At 49.6% G+C, this 19322-nt stretch overlaps 2 protein-coding genes across 3 annotated transcripts; both read right to left on the bottom strand.

The window, feature by feature from the left end:
* Positions 1 to 601: 601 nt before the first annotated feature.
* On the bottom strand, positions 602 to 9970 carry ZPR1 (ZPR1 zinc finger). Its single transcript, XM_044997349.1, has 14 exons — positions 9807 to 9970; positions 9118 to 9279; positions 7823 to 7913; positions 7073 to 7143; positions 6767 to 6853; positions 6542 to 6664; positions 6175 to 6228; positions 5818 to 5884; positions 5285 to 5355; positions 4699 to 4788; positions 4345 to 4455; positions 3012 to 3098; positions 1730 to 1795; positions 602 to 1209 (listed from the first exon to the last, which is right to left on the bottom strand). Exons 1-14 carry the CDS (start codon positions 9927 to 9929, stop codon positions 1075 to 1077), a joined length of 1338 nt encoding a protein of 445 aa, XP_044853284.1. The 5' UTR covers positions 9930 to 9970; the 3' UTR covers positions 602 to 1074.
* Positions 9971 to 10226: 256 nt separating this feature from the next.
* APOA5 (apolipoprotein A5) lies at positions 10227 to 15552 on the bottom strand. 2 transcript variants are annotated; one of them, XM_044997350.1, is made up of 4 exons: positions 15414 to 15552; positions 14134 to 14209; positions 13355 to 13466; positions 10227 to 12416 (listed from the first exon to the last, which is right to left on the bottom strand). In XM_044997350.1, the coding sequence occupies exons 2-4, from the start codon at positions 14180 to 14182 to the stop codon at positions 11480 to 11482; spliced, it is 1098 nt and encodes a 365-aa protein (XP_044853285.1). In that variant the 5' UTR covers positions 14183 to 14209; positions 15414 to 15552; the 3' UTR covers positions 10227 to 11479. The 2 variants fall into 2 exon arrangements, with proteins under 2 accessions (XP_044853285.1, XP_044853286.1); XM_044997351.1 differs by lacking the exon at positions 15414 to 15552 and having other exon boundaries at positions 14134 to 14700.
* Between the last annotated feature and the right edge of the window lie 3770 nt (positions 15553 to 19322).

The following is a 19322-nucleotide window of genomic DNA, read 5'->3' as shown; positions in this document are numbered from 1 at the left end:
CAGGCCAGGCCAGGCCAAGGGCCCTGCTGGCTGCCGCTGGGGGCCACACGCAGTACAAGGAAGGTTAGGGTTTGGTCCTGGATCTCTTTAGTAAACGTCCTCCCAGCCGAGTCCCAGGCTGCAAAGTCTGGACATGGGTTTGTTTGTGGTTTTTTTGTAAAAGACAAAGTCCATGACAAAATGGGGAACTCTGTAGGGTCCCCACATGAAGCAGGGTGGCTAGGGAGCTGTGGAGGGGTCCTGCTAGCTGCTATCCACAGCAGAGGGAGCCTACAGGTCCTAAGCTGCTATGGGCTGAAGTCACAAATTCCAGGGCTTGCACAACCTCCCTTAAAATAAAAAAAGAAGCCAGCATCCTCTTTACTCATACAAGCGGAGCGTAATAGTGCAGTACCTCTGCCTCATTTTATCTCAGTTGGAAAGTTAAACAAACCCAGTTATTGTCCCTTTTTATTTTGGTTAAGCATTAGCCATATTCAGAGAGCATTGATCCACTACTCATCCTTGTTAGCTTTTCCTCCCACAAACCAAAGCTTCTCTGTGCTTAGAGTCCTCTCAGCTGTGAGCTTGAGGACACACAAAAAACAAAATGACACATAACTATGCAAAAGCAACACTTTAATACTTTACATCAGAACAGATTACAGAGAAGGCGAGGGTGGTTTTCATTTCAAAGTAGAAGTGTACCATCAGTTTGGAGACACTAGCTGCAGAGCCAACAGCTGCTCAAGGAGCTATCATCAACTCATGCTAGAAGAGAGGCTTGACTGATCCCAGTTGGTGCATTTACAGATGTACAGGGAGACAAATAACAACTGAAACCCAGGCAAAACAGGTTGTTTACATTTTTCTTTATGCAAGTATAAACCTCCAAAACATAATTAACAAACTCAGAACTTTTGACTTTAAGGTCTGCCAACTTCCAAAAGGTAAATTAAGCAGGTGTACCCTCCAGCTGTCCAGCAAAGAAAAAAGCTTGCTTCCAGTGCACAACAGGGCTGGTCCTTAGCCCTATTACAACAGTAATAACTTAGTGAAAAAAAGAGTTTGGCTTTTCTGTCCCTCCGTGTGCTGCTACCGCTCAGAGGTCAGCCCAGTTTCATAGCCCTCAGTTCTCATGTCATTGAGGCCCAGATCCTCATTCTGTGCAAATGTGCGCTCATAGTGCTCCACTTTTAGCTCTGGATCTTCTTCTGGAGCATAGACGTTCTTTGGTTCAAAGAGAAAGAACAGACATTAGTTGTGCTTTGGTATGGTCAGAGCCTAGCATAGCTGCATGTGCTGCACTTCTCCGGCAAGTTTCAGCCAAGGATCACAAAGCATTTTACAGATTAGTTGACCTTACTCTCCCTTTTAGGAAGGCAAGGGTCAGCCCCTTTAGAAGGGAGTTATGGGAGGCAAAGAGATCAAGTGACTTGCCCAAGCTCCAACAAGTCAATAGCAGACAGAAGCAAGTTGTTAGGATCCTAACTCTCAGCCTCCTGAAGAACCATGCATCTCATTTTTTCCTACCACCACCAACAGGATCACCGCCTGGAATGGAGCTGACAGAATTTAAGGTACAGGGGCATGGAGGTAAAAGAAACCAATTCTCTTCCCACCTCCAAAGTGATTCCTTGGTTCTTTTTAATAGCATGGATTTGGGGCAAGGGAGAAGGGGTGCATCTGTGGGTTTCTGCATTCAGAAGACCCTAAAAGGAAGTCTCATTACAAGTGCTCAATACTCTACCTGAAGGTAGCTATTCCCTGCAGGATCATCCAGAATGAAATGAGCCTCCATGTGACCCTCCATAATCTGAGGTAACGAAAGACAGATTGAACAGCTTCAGCACCTTCGCTGAAGAGTTGCCAGGACCCCACATGCTTCATTTCAGCAGTGAACAATCAATCCTAAAATCCAGGTCCCTGCTGCATCTTGTCAACATCACACTCACCCATGTAGAGGAGCTACAGAAGCCTTATACACCACTCGCAGAATGCACAGTGCTTTCTAGACAGAACATTTCCTGTGCATAACACATTCACTCAAGACAGGACATGCTTCAGGTGAGGAGGCTTAGAGCAGGACAGAGTTCCAGGCATAGGAAGCAGCATGACAGCAGTGCTTTGCTATCTAGTGCCTGTTCATATCATGAATAGTTGCAACACTTGAAGGTTTCTGAGTAGTCTGGTGAAGCAAATTAAGAGAGTTTGTGTCCCAGCCCCATTATCCCGGATGTTCAGGAAACATACTACAAGCCAATGACGATCTGCAAATAGAAGAGCAGCTTCTCACAGCTGTCCATACTGGACAAGGAAGCAGTAATCTAATATGGCTGTGCCTCAGTCCCCCAGCATGCACTGCTCCATCTGACCACCATCAGTTGGCTAATTACATGCTGGCAGACAGAGCCAAAGCATATTACATTACTCTTCTGAATACTGGCTACTAGAATACTAATACAGCCAGTGATTTGATCTAAGTCCATGTGTATATAGTTCTATGTACTCAATTTGGAGATCCTATGGCATGGAGGTGCCACAGAGCATTAGCTCAGCATACATGGGAAGATAGCCCATTTTGGCCTGGACTGTACTGCAGCATGGCAGGTTTGTCTCATTTCAGTGAAAGGAAAGCTCTGCCCAACACTTAGGTGGCCCGGAGGAGGGATGTTGATCTTTAGTCTAGCTTGTGTGATGGTTTGAGGTCAGGGCAAGTTTCAGGATTACTGCCTTCATTGGGTGTAAGCATGTTGTGTTAGGAAATGCTCCCTGCCTAATGATACATGGAGCAACATCAGTGGTCCTGAAGCAGGAGCCACAAGCCCCCTCCCCGCAGAAGGCTTATAGCATGGCAACACAGGACACTGATGGAAGGTGGGAACTGTGAACAGGACGGCAGCGTAAGGAGGGGGAACTTACATGCCTGCAGGGAGTCCCCAAAGTTACACTTCAGACTTGCAGCAACACTGCCAGAGAACACATCTAAGCAGGTCAGTCATTTGCCAGGTGAATATGACAAAGCTACTAACCTGATACACCTTTCTGCCAAACTCTTGGAGCTTCTCCACTCTGCTTGGAGTAGAGCTGTCCCCCAGAGTGAAGGGGTTTTTCACAATCTGCAACAGAAAACAGGCTCTGTCACACTGTGCCACAATGAGTTACTATTGCAGAATACTTCATGGTACCTGCATGTGAACCCTGCCCAGCCTGGCCCAGGGCATTCAGGGGAGCCCTGGGAAGTCCCAGTTAACAGCAATTGGCAGCTTCTACAATAGCATGCTGCTCTAGGTAACCCATAATAGGCCTTTGAAAGCTCGTTTCCTTTAGAGACCAAGGGCCCATTCCTGTCTTTAGATCAGTCAAGGGGAAGTCCTGCAGCTGAGCTCAGAGGGGAGAGGGGTGTCTTAATCAAGATCTACAGTGCAGAGGCCCTGTACAGAGTGATCTCAGTCACGCTGTGCACTGGTTACAGATCTCCGCTTTCAAAACCTGATCTAGGAGCTAGAGGGACATTGTCTATTCCATCTACTTTGACCTCAGACACCCACTTCTACAGCCCGCCTTCCTGTGGGCATAGCCATTAATATGCCACATATCAGAGCTGCCTTCATTTGTTCAGAAGGAGAGAGCCTGGGCTGGCAGCACATCCAGAGCCGAGGGAGGGAGGGATTGATGCCGCTCTCAAGTAACCCTCTGAGTCATGCACTAGGGAGCAGGGTCTACAACAGGGGTAGGCAACCTATGGCACATGTGCCAAAGGCGGCACACGAGCTGCTTTTCAGTGGTACTCACACTGCCTGGGTCCTGGCCACCAGTCTGGGGGGCTCTGCATTTTAATTTAATTTTAAATGAATGCTTCTTAAACATTTTTAAAACCCTATTTACTTTACATACAACAGTAGTTTAGTTATATATTATAGACTTGTAGAAAGACCTTCTAAAAACGTTAAAATGTATTATTGGAACATAAAACCCTAAATTAGAGTGAATAAATGAAGACACAGCACAGCACTTCTGAAAGGTTGTCGACCCCTGGTCTACAAGAATGGTTGGTGTGAAACATGGAGAAGGGGGAGGGAGGAATTCTGGAAGGACAACCCATCTCTCCCCAGAAGAGGATGCAAGCCACTGATAGTGGCTGATGTGCTCCCCTGTTTCCAGACACTCCTCCAGGCAGGGTGAGTGAAGGCTGCAGCATAACATGAATGACTGTTCAGTGGTGCTATGCACTTGCGCAGCACATCCAAGTCTACAGGAAGCTATGGGTACTCAGCACTCGGGGGGGGGGGGGGCGCTATGCATCCCAAATGCAGCTACAGGTACAGACCTCAGCTAAACAGGAGCTTAATATAGGCCACTTACCAGATCTCGGATATCTTTCAGCAGCCCCTCCAGAGTGGTGAATTTGCCCCCCAGCGCTCCCATGCCAAGCTCGAACTCCAGCTCTGGAATTTCCACGCTACACGTCTCTGACTGTACAGAACAGAGAAGCACATGGTATGCTTAGTTCCAGATCATCCAAAATAGTGATGTGCTAGAGAGCAGCTTCCATCTGAGCGCCAAGACCACAGAAAGTCTATGGTGAGCTGGGACTAAATCCCAGAAGCCCCAACTAGGCTCCACTCCCTTCATCAGCAAGGCCAAATTGAGAGAAGCGGTCCCAAGAAGCAGCCACACACATTTAGAGATTATCAATTATCTGAAGGAAGAGATTACCTTTAGCACATCTCTCGTCATGTCTGAAGGGTCTGTAACACGAAGGGTGATCCTGGTACCCAGCGGTTCTATTGCTCCTCCAGATTTAACCTAAAGACAATCTGTTAGAGTTAGTTTACAAGTGACAAAGCATTCAGAATACTTTAATCCTCTTGCCACTACAGTGTGCTTTAAGAGTTGGTGTATGTCTTGCATCTAAGACCCTGCAGTGGGCCAGCCAGATCTGGGGTCAGTGCCTCAACCTTAGGTTTAGGACAGATTTTGGGGGAAAAGAAGGGTGAGTCATCCAGGTCAGCTACTTAGCAGATTAACACACTGTGACAGTTAGAGCTGCAGGTATTTGTTCCCATGCTAGCTACTCAGCTGCTATGGTCTTACCCACCTGAGTTTGCTACAAAAAAAAAAAAGAAAAAGACATTTAACAAACCCCATCTCCTTCAGTCGCCTCTGTCCGATATCATAATCTAGCTTCCTGGATTACATAAGGAGTGGGGTGCAGGCAGAGGACAGAAAACTCCATCCCTTTGGAGAGCACAGGAGAAGGGTGGCATATTCCGAAGAAGACATTGTCAAGTTTGCAGCTCACCTCGTTCGTCCTGTGCCCACAGGCCTCGCAGTTTGTAGCCATGATGATCACTTCCTTGAAGTGGGGAATTTCTGGGACAGACTGTTAGGGAAGTTTGCCTGAAATACCTCCAAGATAAAGAACTTCTGGCTTCCTTACACAGGACTAAGCTACTTCCCAGCCCTCTCAGCCTTGCCATGCAAGGATGCGACTTTCTTCAAAGGAGCATTCAAAGGAGATTAGCATGTCAGTGCCTATGCAGGTACTGAGCACCAATGCAGTGAGTCATGTTCACAGGCATTAGTAGGTTTCCAGCCTTTTGCTCCTATTTAATGGGATCATCCTTTAGGATTCAAACATGAGCTCGTTTCCAAGCCATTAGTAGCACTTAGATGGGTCTCCAGAGTCACAGACTTTGCTATCCTGGGTCAGATCTTTAAGCATCTCCCTGGCAGAATACAAAGCACCAGGCCTGTGAACAATCCTGACCACCACCCCTCTGCACAGGAGGAAGAGGCCAATTTGTATGTCACACAGTCCCATCAGAAGGATACGCACTAGCTTCATGTTAGTGTTGGCCGGGGCATTACATTCAGGACAGTTTGTGTTGAATTGCAACACCTGCAATAGAAGAACACATTGAAGGGTCTGATCTGTTGCACTATGAGCACTTACTTGCCTAAAGACAGATACCAAAGAATATTGCAACCCAGAGCAACACATGAATTTAGCTTCTATCTCCATACTTATGGCCCTGATCACTGTAGCCTGGAAAAAGACTTAGCCCAGCAAGTGGGACAGTTTAGGTATCCCTGTGTGTGCGCCCATGACCATATGCTCCTCAGAGCAATCAGGACAGAGCTACAATCCAGTTAGACAGCTCCAGGTGGCCAACCAGGAACATTACTCACTTCATTCCTCAGATCCTCCACAGAATCAGCTGGGTTCTCATCAGTCTCCTCTGCCTGAAACAGCATAGAGGCCAGTATCAGTATGCCAACTCAGAGGCTCAGATAATTATACCTCATACATCTTCCCATTCATGGATCTCTGAACAGACTCTTTGGGGCAGGGTGGAAGAGAAGAATGCCTCTGCTACTCAGCAGCATCCCCTCTGGCATATAAAGGAGGGCACAGAATAGAATTTGAAGGGCATTTTGCCTTTCCGTTAGGGAAGACAGGGACTGCAAAGCAGGAATGAGGGAAGAGCTACCATACACCTGCCAGGCCTCCCCTCACTTCTGACTTTAAGACACCTTCCCCACCCAGACATAATACCTCAAGTCCAAGCATAGCATCCTGCTGGGCAGTCCTCCTGTAATGAGTAACCACAAGAGCATCATCTTTCTGCGGCGCACAAGGATTCTCCACAAAGCTGTTACCTGAGGGGTCGTCTATGATCTGACAGAGGGAAGCATAAGTAAAGTCTTCAGGAATCCTCCCTGTTTTGCCCCCAAGGAGAGAGGGGCAGATGCATTCCCTCACCCTCCTGCTAATACTTACAAAGGTGAAAGAAGAATCCACTTCCTTCAGCTGCTTGAGTTTGCCAATAAACTCCTCTATTTTTCCTGCCACATCTTTGTCTGCTGCCTGTGAAAGGAGAGACTCAAGATCGGATTGGATCTTTGGTACCAGCCTAGACCTTCTGACAGGTCTGACCTTCTGACAGGCACACAATGGTGAGCCAAGAAGTATTCTCAGCTCGTCATCTAGTAGGGGGTGTGTAACCGTGACAGGTACAGAATTTGTAGTTAAGTGTAAACCATAAGCAGACATCGGTTTTGAGATTCACTTCTTAAAGCACCTTACCCTGCGGACTGGCTGATCCTGTTCCAGGCCAGCGACAGCTCTGTCAATTATTCCCTCAATAGTGGTAAGAGCTTGATAGAGGGAGAAAACAGACCTAATTACAGCATTAAGTACACCAGAGCAATCTTGTTAATCTTCTAAAATTTACCATCCCTAGCCCACCAGTCCTTCCTAGAACTATTCATTCCCACAGATGGGAAAACAAGAACTCTTAAGAGCTCCTTTTTTTTGCCCTGATATTTCTAGTCTCTTCCCTACTCAGACAGCACCATCCAGCTGCAGATGCACCGTGCACATGTGAGTGGACAGAAGCCCAGACTTCCGATAGAAGCAGCTGCTGCCACCTACATGAGAAGCATTCACGAAGGAAGAGGCCCCTCGGCACTAGGCTGTGACACCGTCTCCAAGACGCTGCAGGATCTGGGGAAGCTAGCTTTCCATGCTAGGCACTGACTAGCAGCTGGATAAAGTGGGGTCCAGAGTACAAGAACAGGAGCTATTTAAGACAGCAATACCACAGAGCCTAGCTCTACCCACCTCCATCCACCAGCCAGCCAGCCATCTCAGTAAAGCTGTACTGGTGTGAATCAGTTTATGCCCAAAAGATCCAAACCCTTGTCTAGACTAGGTCATACTCAGATACGGAGTAGCTGTCTATTCCCATAGTCAAAAGTTGTTGCTATACCAACACCTCTATTAAGCTGTTACCAGCCACCCCAAGCCACATGCGAGCTCAGATTACATACCTACCTCCTTTCTGAGAGAACGCAGGAATTTCAAAGTCTAGCTCTGGGATTCTAGCCGTGGCACAATCTGTCTTCACCACTTCCCTATTCATATCCTGGGCAGAACAATTTATAGGAAAGATTAAAAATAAAGCTACAACAGGCCAGGAACCCTACACATGCTGAGCAAATAAGAATGATTTCAACCCTGATAAGCACACTGGGAGCAAAGCTATAAGCATCCTCCCAATAGATCATTCACACACAGTGAATGGAAACTGGTTTCATTGGCTCTGTCTCCCTGGGCTGCCCCCCACCTGTTATTTTCCCATACACCTAAGTTCATAAGTAGAAAGTTACACTTGGATAGTTGCCACCCCCATCTCCTCTGCCCATCTTGTAAGTGCAGATACATCAAAGCATCAATGAACCTGACAAAAACAACAATCTTTTCTAACCATAGATGCCACACATTAGGGCAAATACTGATCCACTGACTGGCTCTCCCTTCCTCAAATGCTCACAATGTCTCCACAAAACAGCCTGTTTTAGTGTGTTCTGTGGACATCTTGCACTAAAGTACTTCCCAGAGAGTCAGCATCCCATTAATGAGCAGCTGATAGTGCCTCATTAAATGAGTTACTTTACAGTAGTCAGAGAAGCAGATTTGCTGCTTTATTATACTCTTGAGAGTAGCTGTGCGTTATACATAAGTATTGACAGTCCTAGGGTCTTGGCTGGAACCTGCTTACCTAAATTCCACCCCTTTCAACCCACGCTATATTTTCAGTCAGGATGTACAGGCACCAAACATGCTCTTCAGAGACGCAGACAGCCCAGGATCAGCCACTAAATTCCAATAGGCATTGGAAGTGTAACCCGTGCTTATTCAGTGGGGCACGCCTTCCCCCTTCAGTGGCTGGGCAATATGTAGGTTCACAAGCCTGCTACAACATTGACTAGGAGAATTGGTTCTACTAGGTCAGGCAGTAGGTGCTCAGGCTTTTACAGCAGGAAGCCCCAAATTCAGTCTCCACTATCAACAATATACTCAGGGGCTTCCTATTATATCACAAGAGCTGAACACTTAAAGTCAGGCCATTTGTATCCCCCAAGCTGAGGGGATAGCTTTGATAGCTTTGCTCTTTTTCCACAATTACATTTTTATTGATCCAGACAAGGGCAGCGGCGACTAGACTACCTCAGAATTGCCAGAGCATCTTCCACCCAGCACCGGGTGCTCAGACGCTACACGCCATAGGTCTGGCCCTGCTCCCTCCTCCCTTCCCGAGGAGCCGAAGCTAAGGGGCCATGGCTCACCTGCCGCGCCGTAACCACGAGGGTGTAGCACACCCCCTGCTCCTGGATCCGCCCCACCGACTGGATCTCGGTGTTGGAACACGCACAGCTGCCGCAGGTGAAGGAGCTAACGATGATCTCTTTGAAGAAGGGGATCTTGGTGAGCAGCAGCCGGGTCACCCCCTGGAAGAACAAAGCCAAGGGAGCATGGACCCACTGGGGCAGGGCAGGTGACCCCCCCCCACCGGGCCCCGCCCCCCACACGGTCGGGCAGGGGGGCAGCTGCCCCTCCCGTATTCCCGTACCCCCCCACCGGGCCCCGCCCCCCACACGCCCGGGCACGGGGGCAGTTGCCCCCCCCCGTATTCCCGTACCCCCCCACCCCCATCGGGCCCCGCCCCCACACGCCCGGGCACGGGGGCAGCTGCCCCTCCCGTATTCCCGTACCCCCCCACCCCCATCGGGCCCCGCCCCCCACACGCCCGGCGGGGGCAGCTGCCCCCCCCCGTATTCCCGTACCCCCCCACCCCCATCGGGCCCCGCCCTCCACAGGCCCGGGCACGGGGGCAGCTGCCCCCCCCGTATTCCCGTACCCCCCTAGCGGGCCCCGCCCCCCACACGCCCGGGCAGGGGGGCAGCTGCCCCCCACACGCCCGGGCAGGGGGGCAGCTGCCCCCCCCCCGCGCGGGGCGGTCCCTCCCCGGCCTCACGTTGCGGTAGCAGCTCATGCAGAGGGACTCGATCTCGTCCGGCTGCTGCTCCTCGTCCTCGGCGCTGAGCGGCCGGAACAAGGGGCCCCCCCGCACGGGCTCCAGCTGCCCGATCGCCGACATGCTGCTCTCGGCTTCCGCTTCCGCCGCCCGGCCACCCCCCGACCCGGAACTTCCTGGCCCGGCCACGCCCCCTTTTAAAGAGACAGGGCGGGGGGACCAACATGGCCGCTCTTACGTTCTACCGGGTACCCCCATGCTGAGCTGGGATGTGAAGCCCAGATATTTGAGCACAAAGTAGTGGCGCGAGGCAAAGCAACGCGACTCCTACGTAGCCTTTAAAAGTCCGCACGTTGTGATCCTGTATTTATTGTGCAATCTCAACAGGGGGGAAAAAAGGAAAAACCAACTCCAAAGAAATCTAGCAACACATAACTTTATTGAAGCAGATTTGACAGTCAGTTAAATTGCAGGGGAAGAAACCATAAAACTGGTATAGCAAATGGCCTATCAATACTGCTGTGGCTTACAACATCCAAACAGCTGAATTCCCATCCACTGTTCCATCAAAAATGCTGTGACTACAGAGAGGGATATTTTATATATACACAGAATGTGCAAGGAAAGCGTTAACCCAGTAGAGTAACCTAAGTAGGGGGCAGTACACTAGCCTTGTGTACTGTTCGCTCTAGTAACACAGAGAAGATTGTTAAAGTTCAGAAGTCCAGCTTCAAGAGTTTAAAAATAATTCGACATTTCAACTCTGTATTAATCCAAAGACATACAGTATGGACCAGATTCTGGACCTTTTACTCCCATTGACTATTACTTACTCATCTGAGTAGTCTCACTGAAGTCAATGTGAGTAAGGTTTATAAAACTGGGCCATATATCTAAATATATATATAGTGTATGCTATAGGTCAGAGGTTCTCAAACTGTGGGTCGGGGCCAAAGCCGAAGCCCGAGCCCCAGTTTGGCAGGAGGCTACGGTTACATGCCTCCTGCCCAGGGCAGAAGTCCTTGGGCTTCAGCTCTGCTCCCCACATCCCCAGCCCGGGGTGGCACACTCAGGCTTTGGTCCCCTCTCCTAGGGTTGTGTAGTAATTTTTGTTGTCAGAAGGGGAGTCATGGTGCACTGAAGTTTGAGAATCACTGCTATAGGTAATTACATGTATGGTACTTATTCCCTCTTTCCTGCTACTGAGATAAGCACTCTTGGCTTTCAAAAGACCGCAGCAATGCTAGATTGCGGAATTATTTTAGTAAAATGGCATGATTCAATATGGAGTCACAGAATTGTATCCTTCTGACAGAAGGTGACTTTGTGGCTTTATCTTTCTAAGAGAGAGCAGGTTGCAGTGTTTTTTCAGCTGCAGGAGCCTGCTGGGCAATGAGGGAGGGGCTGGCTGAACTCCTGTCAGATTTGAGAACTCTGGACTAGCACTGCAGCTAGACAAAAGAGCTGTACTGATGTGGCACGAGGAGCTATGTTGAAGGCATGTTATTGTTATAGTTGTCCAAGTCATGGCCACAGGTGTCCTTAGCCAACAGTGCAGTAGAGTAGGACATGACCTCTTGACAGTTTTTCTTTCCCACTGGCATGATTTAAGCATGCACATGAGCACACACACACACTCATGCACACCCCTCTCTATACACAGGTACAGGATTTCATTGTAAATCGCTGCTTTTCTCATTTAAACTCTGGGAAATATCCTTCCACAGAGAGTCAAGCCGGACATGCAAATCCTCCAGAGGTGCTGAGCTGTCCTGAAACTCCTCTGAGTATGAGGACAGTGGAGACAGTTTGAACTTCATTTCTTCTGTCTCACGGTCAATGGTTCTGGTGAAGTTGTTTATCTGGAGGAATGTGTCCCTTCTGAACTCCTCGATTCTCTGCTGCACTTCCTGAGCCAGGCCCTCCATGTAGGGGTCCACAGCCCAGTTAGGGTCCACAGTAGTGCCAGCAATGTGCTCCCTGAGGCCACTGGGGTAAAGGCGCAGCTGCTCCTTGAGGTGGTTCAGATTCCCCTGGATCTTCTGGTGGAGATCCCTGGCATTCTGGGTCAGCTTCTCAGAGAGCTCCTGGATGTACTGATTGAGTTTCTCCGGGCTGACTTTGGTGTGTGGGATGACGTTTCTATGGAGCTCTTCCATGTTGCGGTGGATCTCAGTCACCAGTCTGGCAGCATACGGATGGAAGACCTCCTTCACTTGGTCAGTATGAAAGGCTATTTTATTGGCATACTGAGACACAAACCTCTGAACTTCATCTACGCCTTCCAGAAACTGGGCCTTCATGTCTTCAGTGGGGGTGAGGTGCTGCTGGAGCTCCCTAGCTTTCAGCATGACCTGGTCCAGTAGCTCTTGGGTGAATGGGGTCATCTGGAAGCGAAGCACTTCCAGGTTCTTGCTGATTTTCTGGTGCACCTCGTCCACATAAGGAGAAAGTTTCACCCTCAGGCCTTCCAGCTCCTTCCTGATGAGCCTTCGCAGGCTGTCGGAGTCTTGGTAGAACCGGGGCTGAAGTCCTCTGTTGAGTGGGGCCAGTTTCTCGAGGAGATTTCCCATGTAGTTGACTCCTTCTTGGATACTTTCTTTCACTTTTCTGTAAGAAACAACAGACACACATTTCTAACTGCCTGAGCGCTGATTCCTCATCCCAGCCCTTTTGTTACTTTACTAGCAAATAATGACTGTACAGCTGGGTGCTGCATTAAGAAAGGGGGCTCTCAAAGATGTATAAAGTACTAACATTTCACCCCTTGACACTTGGGCCTTGGGTCGTAAGTGAAGATGAGTCTGGTGGGTCTCATCTTAGATTAGTCCCTTGTGGACTTTGCCCATAGAACAAAAACTAGGTGGCAGAATTCGTCATGAGTCTAAGCTCAGGAGAGGCAAGCAGGTCGTGGGATAGATTAGGGAAGAGGTGCATTGGCAGAGCTGGAATGAGGGTCGTGAATGGAATAGCAGGGAGGGGACACAGGTCAGGAATGAGGGGCATTGGCAGAGCTGAGTTGGGGTATCACAACTGCAATATAGCCCCCAGAGTGCTGGTTGCATAGTACTATATTGCTGCTGGTCTAACCAATATTACCAGCCACGCCAGTCTCACTGTCCTGTTGCAGCAGAGAGCCCTTGCCTGCGGTCCTTGCTCCTGGTCTTGGCTGCTGGGCCAGAGCTCATGTTCGCCGAGCTGCAGGAATCAATTTTGGGTTTCCACGGGGCTTTTCTTTGTGGTATTTCAGTTATTATTGGGTAGGGCCAGCTGGGAGATCTCCAGCCACATAAGGGGGTGGATAGTATTGAGTCAACTGATGATTCACTCAACAGATCCGTTATTTGTTTTTGGAAATGCCAAGATGCCTATATATATGAAGGTTTTAGGTGCACTATGCCTCTCTAAAAATCAGTCAATAAACCAATCAGCCTGGAAGCAATTGGAAGGCAGAGTGCAAGAACCAGATATTCTTTGGCCTCTGACAGGGCAATGGGCTTCAGGGTACTGCCTACAAATTCTTTAACCCCAGAGAACGAGGTACTCACTTGATCTCTTGGTCCAGCTTCATGCTCTGGGTATGTGCCATGCTGTCCTTCTCATGAGTCAGCTGGCTGAGGTAATCCCAGAACCCATTCCTCGCCTGTTCAGCCTGAGCAGCTGCATGGGGGGAACAAGAGCATTTAACAGAGTGACCCTGGGAGAGCCTTGGTGGCAAAGCATGAGGTTGTAGCAGGGAGGTGGCATGGGGCAGTTCTGTGAAGGGAAGACCCGGTGTTGGGAGCTGCTCTTAAACTGTTCACAGTCTGTAATCCCTGAGGCAGTATTTTATCCCTGGGATGTTCAGGAGGCTTGTCCACACTGACAAGTCCCAGGGGTGCCCCCTCCCCTGATTTCCAGAGCTGCAGCCCCCATTAACTTCAGTGGGAGTTTTGGGTGCCAGGCCCAGCATAACCAGAAGGCTTCGTCAGGGGGGCTGACTCACATGACACAACAGAAGTGGAGGCCAGTGACACATGTTGGGTCCAGAAGCAGAGTTAAAGGAGCAGCGCCTGAGCCTCCCGTGACAGGGTCAGAGCTACCCTGCCTTGGGGTACAGCGATAGCATCAAAGGCGCAATACATTGGGGATCTGTTACTGGGGCATCTTACTGTGACACCTTTCTAACTCGCTAAGCTGCAGCCTCTTGTAAGCAGCCAGTGCCCCCTGCCACGCAGCTGAATCCCCAGCGCTGCCCCGACCAAGGAGGGGCAGGGAGACCTTTCAACTGTCGCGTCTAGAGCCAGGAAATGAGTCCCTGCACATAGTTATAGAGAAGATCACCAACCTGAGAAGGTGGCAAGGAGCAAAGCCAGAAGTGCAGCTTTGTGAGACATGGTCTGTCTGGTCACGGGGCTGGGACTCTGCAGAGAGAAACCAACCAGGAAGCAGTTAGTGGAATTCCTGCCATGACCCTGGCTTTGCCTTCACTGTATTGGCTCATGTGGTGGGGGCCAGGTTCATTTTCCAATTACTGGATCTTCTTTCTGGGTTGCTGCTTTTTGCAATAACTCTCTTTAGATTGAAACACATTTCAGGTGGGGATTTAAATTGCATCTGGATGGCACAAAATCCTGATGGTGAATGTAAAATACAGCCAAAGAGGCCAGATTCTGCTACCCTCCCATTGAGTAGTATCTTCCCGCTTCATTGATTTCATTTCAGTGGGACCACTCAAGGTGTAAGGTATCCTCAGTGTGAGTAAGAGTATCAAGAACTGGCCCCCTTGGTCAGCAAGATAAACTGCCTCTGAGTGGGAGCAAATGATGGACACAAGCAATGGTTCCTGGCCATGACTAGGGCTTCATAGGCACTATCATAATACAAATAAATAAATCATAATACAAGTTCAGTGGTCCTTGTGAAGAGAGCACAGGTGACCTCAATTTGCACACATGCATGGTAATCACTCCTTTGTGTCAATATCACTGTTGGGTTGAAATTAGTTATTCCAAATGATCAGAGAGCTCAGCTCTGCACTGGGCACTGTTTGCAAGAGGTTAACTCAGAACAACCTCAGGGAAAACCATTTTAACAGATCCGTCCACTGATGTCATGGAAAACTCTGATACAGGTTAATTTCCAAACTTCTTACGGTGCTCTAAGGTTAGACCGCCCCCACATCTCACAGCTTTATGCCCTTGCGGAAATCCAGATGAGAGCACTATACCCTACTAAAGCATCTTTCATCCAAGGCTTTCAAAGAGCTTTGCAGTCTAAGTAATCCAGCATCACAGGCCACTGTAGCGCACAGTAGATCGGCATTGTTATCCCATTTTAGCTGGTGAAACTAGGGTTCATAGAGTGTATCAGTGAAAGAGTTGGGTCTAGAATTCAGGAATCCTTCCCGTTCCCTGCTCTAACCACTAAACCATATTCCCCGATGCAGAAATGGAACCCAGGAAACATGACTCCCAGTGTCCCTACGCGCTAGGTAACATTTTAAGAGGTGGGAATAGAACCCAGGAGTCCTGACTCACAGATGTCTGCTCTAACTTCTACACAACAATCCCCGGGAAATTCCTTGAGCTGCTGCCGAATTAACGAATTGTATGACCTGCACCTTACCTAGCTGCTGTTCACCTGCTGTCCTCTGTGAGTTGGACCCCGGATCGCGCGGCTCACGCTATATATGGATCAGTATTAAGCAGAAGTGCGCAGGTGACAAGAGGTCCCCTATGCATCTGCAGAGCCAGGGGCTTTGGACCTCACTCCATGTAAATACAACGTGGAGGTTCAAAGACATTTCCAGAGGATGACGTGAGTACCAGTCAGCTGACTGGCTCTCACGGGTCACTCACTACCCTTGCCCCACCCATCTGCCAGACCAGTTCAGTTCCAGCTCCAGCTCCCCCAGCCAACCACCTCGCTCCCCAGTGGCTTACAAACAAAGTTAACCCTTTGCATGCTGCAGAAATTTATGTGCCAGACGTCCTCCTAATCATCCACTGGGCTAGCAAGTTAGAAAATACCAGAGCCCAGGGCATCCAAAAACAATAGCCAATCACAGGTCCTTGCCTTTCTCTTCTTGCTGGATAAGATGGTATCTTACCAGTGATAAGAGAGGCCTTGCTGGTTGCACTGCTCAGGTCTCTGGATTCGGGTGAAGCTGGATTCGGGGTTGACCTTTGAATCCCAGTCTCATACACCAAGACAAACAGCACTATCTGTTTGCCTGGCTTGACAGTTCTGCCACTGGGTTCAACAGCTGCGCAACCAAGGGTGAGCTGCCAATCCGGTGGAAAATGGCAAGGGGTTGTTTGCCCTGACAGGGGTAAAATCCAAGAGGGAAAAGCAGGGGCTGTTAACCCTTTGGAGATTGGCAACCTACAGCTGCACATCCCCTTAAGTGAATTTGGATTCCCAGTGTTTTATTATCATGGTAGCATCTGGAGGCCCCAATTAAGATCAGTCCCTATTGTACAAACACATAGTGAGAGTCTGTCACTGCCCTGAAGAACTTACAGACGGACAAAGGGTGGGGGAACGGAAGGGCTATTGTCCCTACTTTACAGCTGGGGATCGGACGCACAACGAGCAGTGGAGTGAGTTGCCCATGGTCACACAGGGAGTCTTTGACAGAAAGGAACTGAACCTAGATCTCCTGAGTCCCAGCTCAGGGCTGTAGCAACGGTACCCCTCTTTCCACCGGAAGCTTTTATTTGCAGGAACCAGCTCTCTGTATCTGTCTGCACACTGCCCAGCACAATGGGACCCTGTGCCCAGCTGGAGCCTAGTGAATATAACTATGAAATAGTAATAATAATTGGATATATGCCTATCTCCTAGAACTGGAAAGGACTTTGAGGTTATTGAGTCCAGCCCCCTGCATTCATTAGCAGGACCAAGTACTGATTTTTTACCCCAGATCCGATAGTGGCCCCCCGCATGGATTGAACTTATAACCCTGGCTTTAGTAGCCCAATGCTCAAACCACTGAGCTATCCCTCCTCCCTGAAAGTGGGAAAAATTTGGGGAAATGGTGCCTTTTTGTCCTGAGCCATTTCATAACCCAGACAGTTCATCTTTTGCCCAATTTCAGCAAAATGGCTATTTTTCCATCCAGAACATTCAAAATGTAACTTTTTTTTCACGTTTTATTCATGTATTTTAACCGGTGAAACAATTTCAGATTTTGTAAACAGCATTTTAAAAAGCATATTTGTCACTGAAAAACCAGCCATGCTGAGTGAAAGCGGGGCCAGTTTGAAGTGAAAAGCTGCGTCTGAGGGCGTTTTCCAAAACCGTGCCATTTTCAAACATTCAGAACAAATTGTGGGCCCCAGGTTCCACTGGCATTTCAGCTTCTCCACCCAGAGCCTCTCCCAAGACAGGCAGGCTAGGAAATGGCCAGCACTCGGAAGGGTCAGCTCATACACATCACACCGTTTGACATGTCTGTGCTGATGCAGAAACAGTGACCAGCAGCACACTGAACACAGCAGGCGAGGCAGGTAGGAGACAGCGCGAGACATCTCCAAGACAGCTCCAGCACAGAGGTGATCCATGGAGGTGTACGAGGCTCCTACCTGAGCTTCACTAATACAACCAGATGCAGAGCCATGGGGTTCTGTGCAGCATAGACTGTGCAGGTGCTTTGATCTCCAAGCTGACTTCTAGACCATGCACTGCTACTAAGATCTATACGCCTCCACTGGGCTCAGGTTGCCACAGCAAACCAAAGCAACATACTAGCTGGTGCACTCTGGCCTGGGGACACTGGTGTGTTAGTGCAGGGCTGCTCACAAGCACTGGGCTGCTAGCACTGCATTTGAAATAGGAAAAATAGCTTGGAAATATTTGTTTTGAGTGAAATTAATCAAACTCTGTAAACAGTGACAGGAGTAAACCCCCCAGACACTGTCGCTCCACCTCCGATTTGCTTATTCCGAGAACTGATCTGCAAACCTTTCCCTCATTTGGCTTTTGTATCACATTAATACCTAAGGCCTTTCTGGGAAACAGGCAGACAGGGTACTTCATGTTTTCAGCCTCATTCCCGGTGACAAGATGTGTTATCGTCATGCAGATTAGAGGAGGTGACAATCTATGTATTTGGCAAAGTCCAGCCTGAGGCAAGGGTGAAGTTCCAGGCAGTCACTGACCCTCCTCTGACGCCAAAGTTCACCTCTCTCCCCTGAGCCATGCAAACAGGAGCAGCTCACGGGGGGGCGGGCTCTGCTGCACCCCCATTTTCCTCTCCAGCTGAACCCGAAGTCACTCTCCAGCCTGGACAGGTAGCTGGGGAGCTGCTCCTGCATGATGCCTATTATAACTCCCTCTAATAGGGCACCTTCCAGCCCCCGGAGGAACTTGGCCCTCGTCTGTCAATTTCTTCCATTATTATCATTCCCTTTAAAACATTTTTCATGTGACTGTAGCACTGGGGTGAGGTGGCCTGGGGATCTAGGTTCTCTCCTCATCTCCAGGACAGGCGCAGCCCTGGTAAAGCTCCCCAGCCTTAACAGAGTGCCTCACACTGACCTCTTTAGGGCTGCGAGAGGCGTTCAGCCCCTCGCCTCACTACTGAGACTGCCCACAAGGGGGCCAGTTAGTGCCAAGAATGAGGCTGGTGGTTTTGGGGACATGCAGAACCGGCCCCTGGGAACTGGAACAAGGCCACCAAAGAGCCACAAGCTGGGGACAACTTTCCGCCTCTCCCTGCCGGAGCCGAAAAGCTGCTGAGAGAGGAAAGATCTGTATTGTTTATTGATGCAGGACTGAAGAACCCAGAGACCCCACCAGAGACCAGGGCCTCACTGTGCTGGGCATTGCACAGACCTCACAGACTAGGTCTCATGAGCCATTCCCACAGGCCTTCTTCAGTCATGTGAGGGGGCTTGTCTCTCTCTGCCCTCGTTCCCCAGCCCTGCTGCCCCACTCCACACCCCGCTCCCACGGCTCCACAGGCACCCTGCTCCTCAGAAAATCGAGCCTGATGCTGAGTTCACTTGGGTTTCTGACGGGTGAAGGAGCACAAGAGCAGGGGCTTACTGGGGCCCCTGCATCACTCTTTCACTCTGTAGCAAGGTGTCCCTTGGGGGTCTCCCATGCAAATACAGAGCCAGCCTAACACTGCTTAGTCTGTGAAAGCAGCCTGGCTGCAGGTCACAACAGCAGATTTGGTGTCACTTTTGGGAGTGAGTTGTGCCCTCAGCAGAAATCCAACCATTATTTCCGAGGGGACGTGGGTTACAGTGACTCGTCTTCACAACTTCCTGAGCTAGCTTGCTGCTGCCAAAGCAAGCCCTCTCCTTGCCACCCCAGGGTTAACCACCTTAATCCCAGTTTGACCCTCCTCATGGCATGCTAATAGATAGGCCCAGCTTCCTGGGGGCCCCTGGGCAATGGGAAGGCCTAGTGGGCGCTAGATAACACAATATCGCGCTATCTGCTGTTTGCCTAGCATCGCACTGGCCTGGACTTTAGCAGGGCTGTCCTTAGAGAGGCGAGGGGCAGTCTGAGCTAAAGCCAGTG

This window comes from Mauremys mutica, chromosome 22 (assembly GCF_020497125.1).
Source record: "Mauremys mutica isolate MM-2020 ecotype Southern chromosome 22, ASM2049712v1, whole genome shotgun sequence".
NCBI classification, from domain to species: domain Eukaryota; kingdom Metazoa; phylum Chordata; order Testudines; family Geoemydidae; genus Mauremys; species Mauremys mutica.
This window is presented reverse-complemented; position numbering and strand designations above follow the sequence as displayed.

Excerpts from the sequence above, each read along its gene's own strand:
- ZPR1 (XM_044997349.1), bottom strand. The coding sequence starts at position 9,929 with ATGTCGGCGATCGGGCAGCTGGAGCCCGTGCGGGGGGGCCCCTTGTTC. Across the intron at positions 7,914-9,117 it reads TCGTGGTTACGGCGCGGCAG|GATATGAATAGGGAAGTGGT; the intron begins GTGAGCCATGGC and ends TGTTCTGCCCAG. Across the intron at positions 6,229-6,541 it reads ATGCTATGCTTGGACTTGAG|GCAGAGGAGACTGATGAGAA; the intron begins GTATTATGTCTG and ends ATGCTGTTTCAG.
- APOA5 (XM_044997350.1), bottom strand. The coding sequence starts at position 14,182 with ATGTCTCACAAAGCTGCACTTCTGGCTTTGCTCCTTGCCACCTTCTCA. Across the intron at positions 13,467-14,133 it reads GCTCCTTGCCACCTTCTCAG|CTGCTCAGGCTGAACAGGCG; the intron begins GTTGGTGATCTT and ends CCCCCCATGCAG. Across the intron at positions 12,417-13,354 it reads AAGCTGGACCAAGAGATCAA|AAAAGTGAAAGAAAGTATCC; the intron begins GTGAGTACCTCG and ends TGTTTCTTACAG.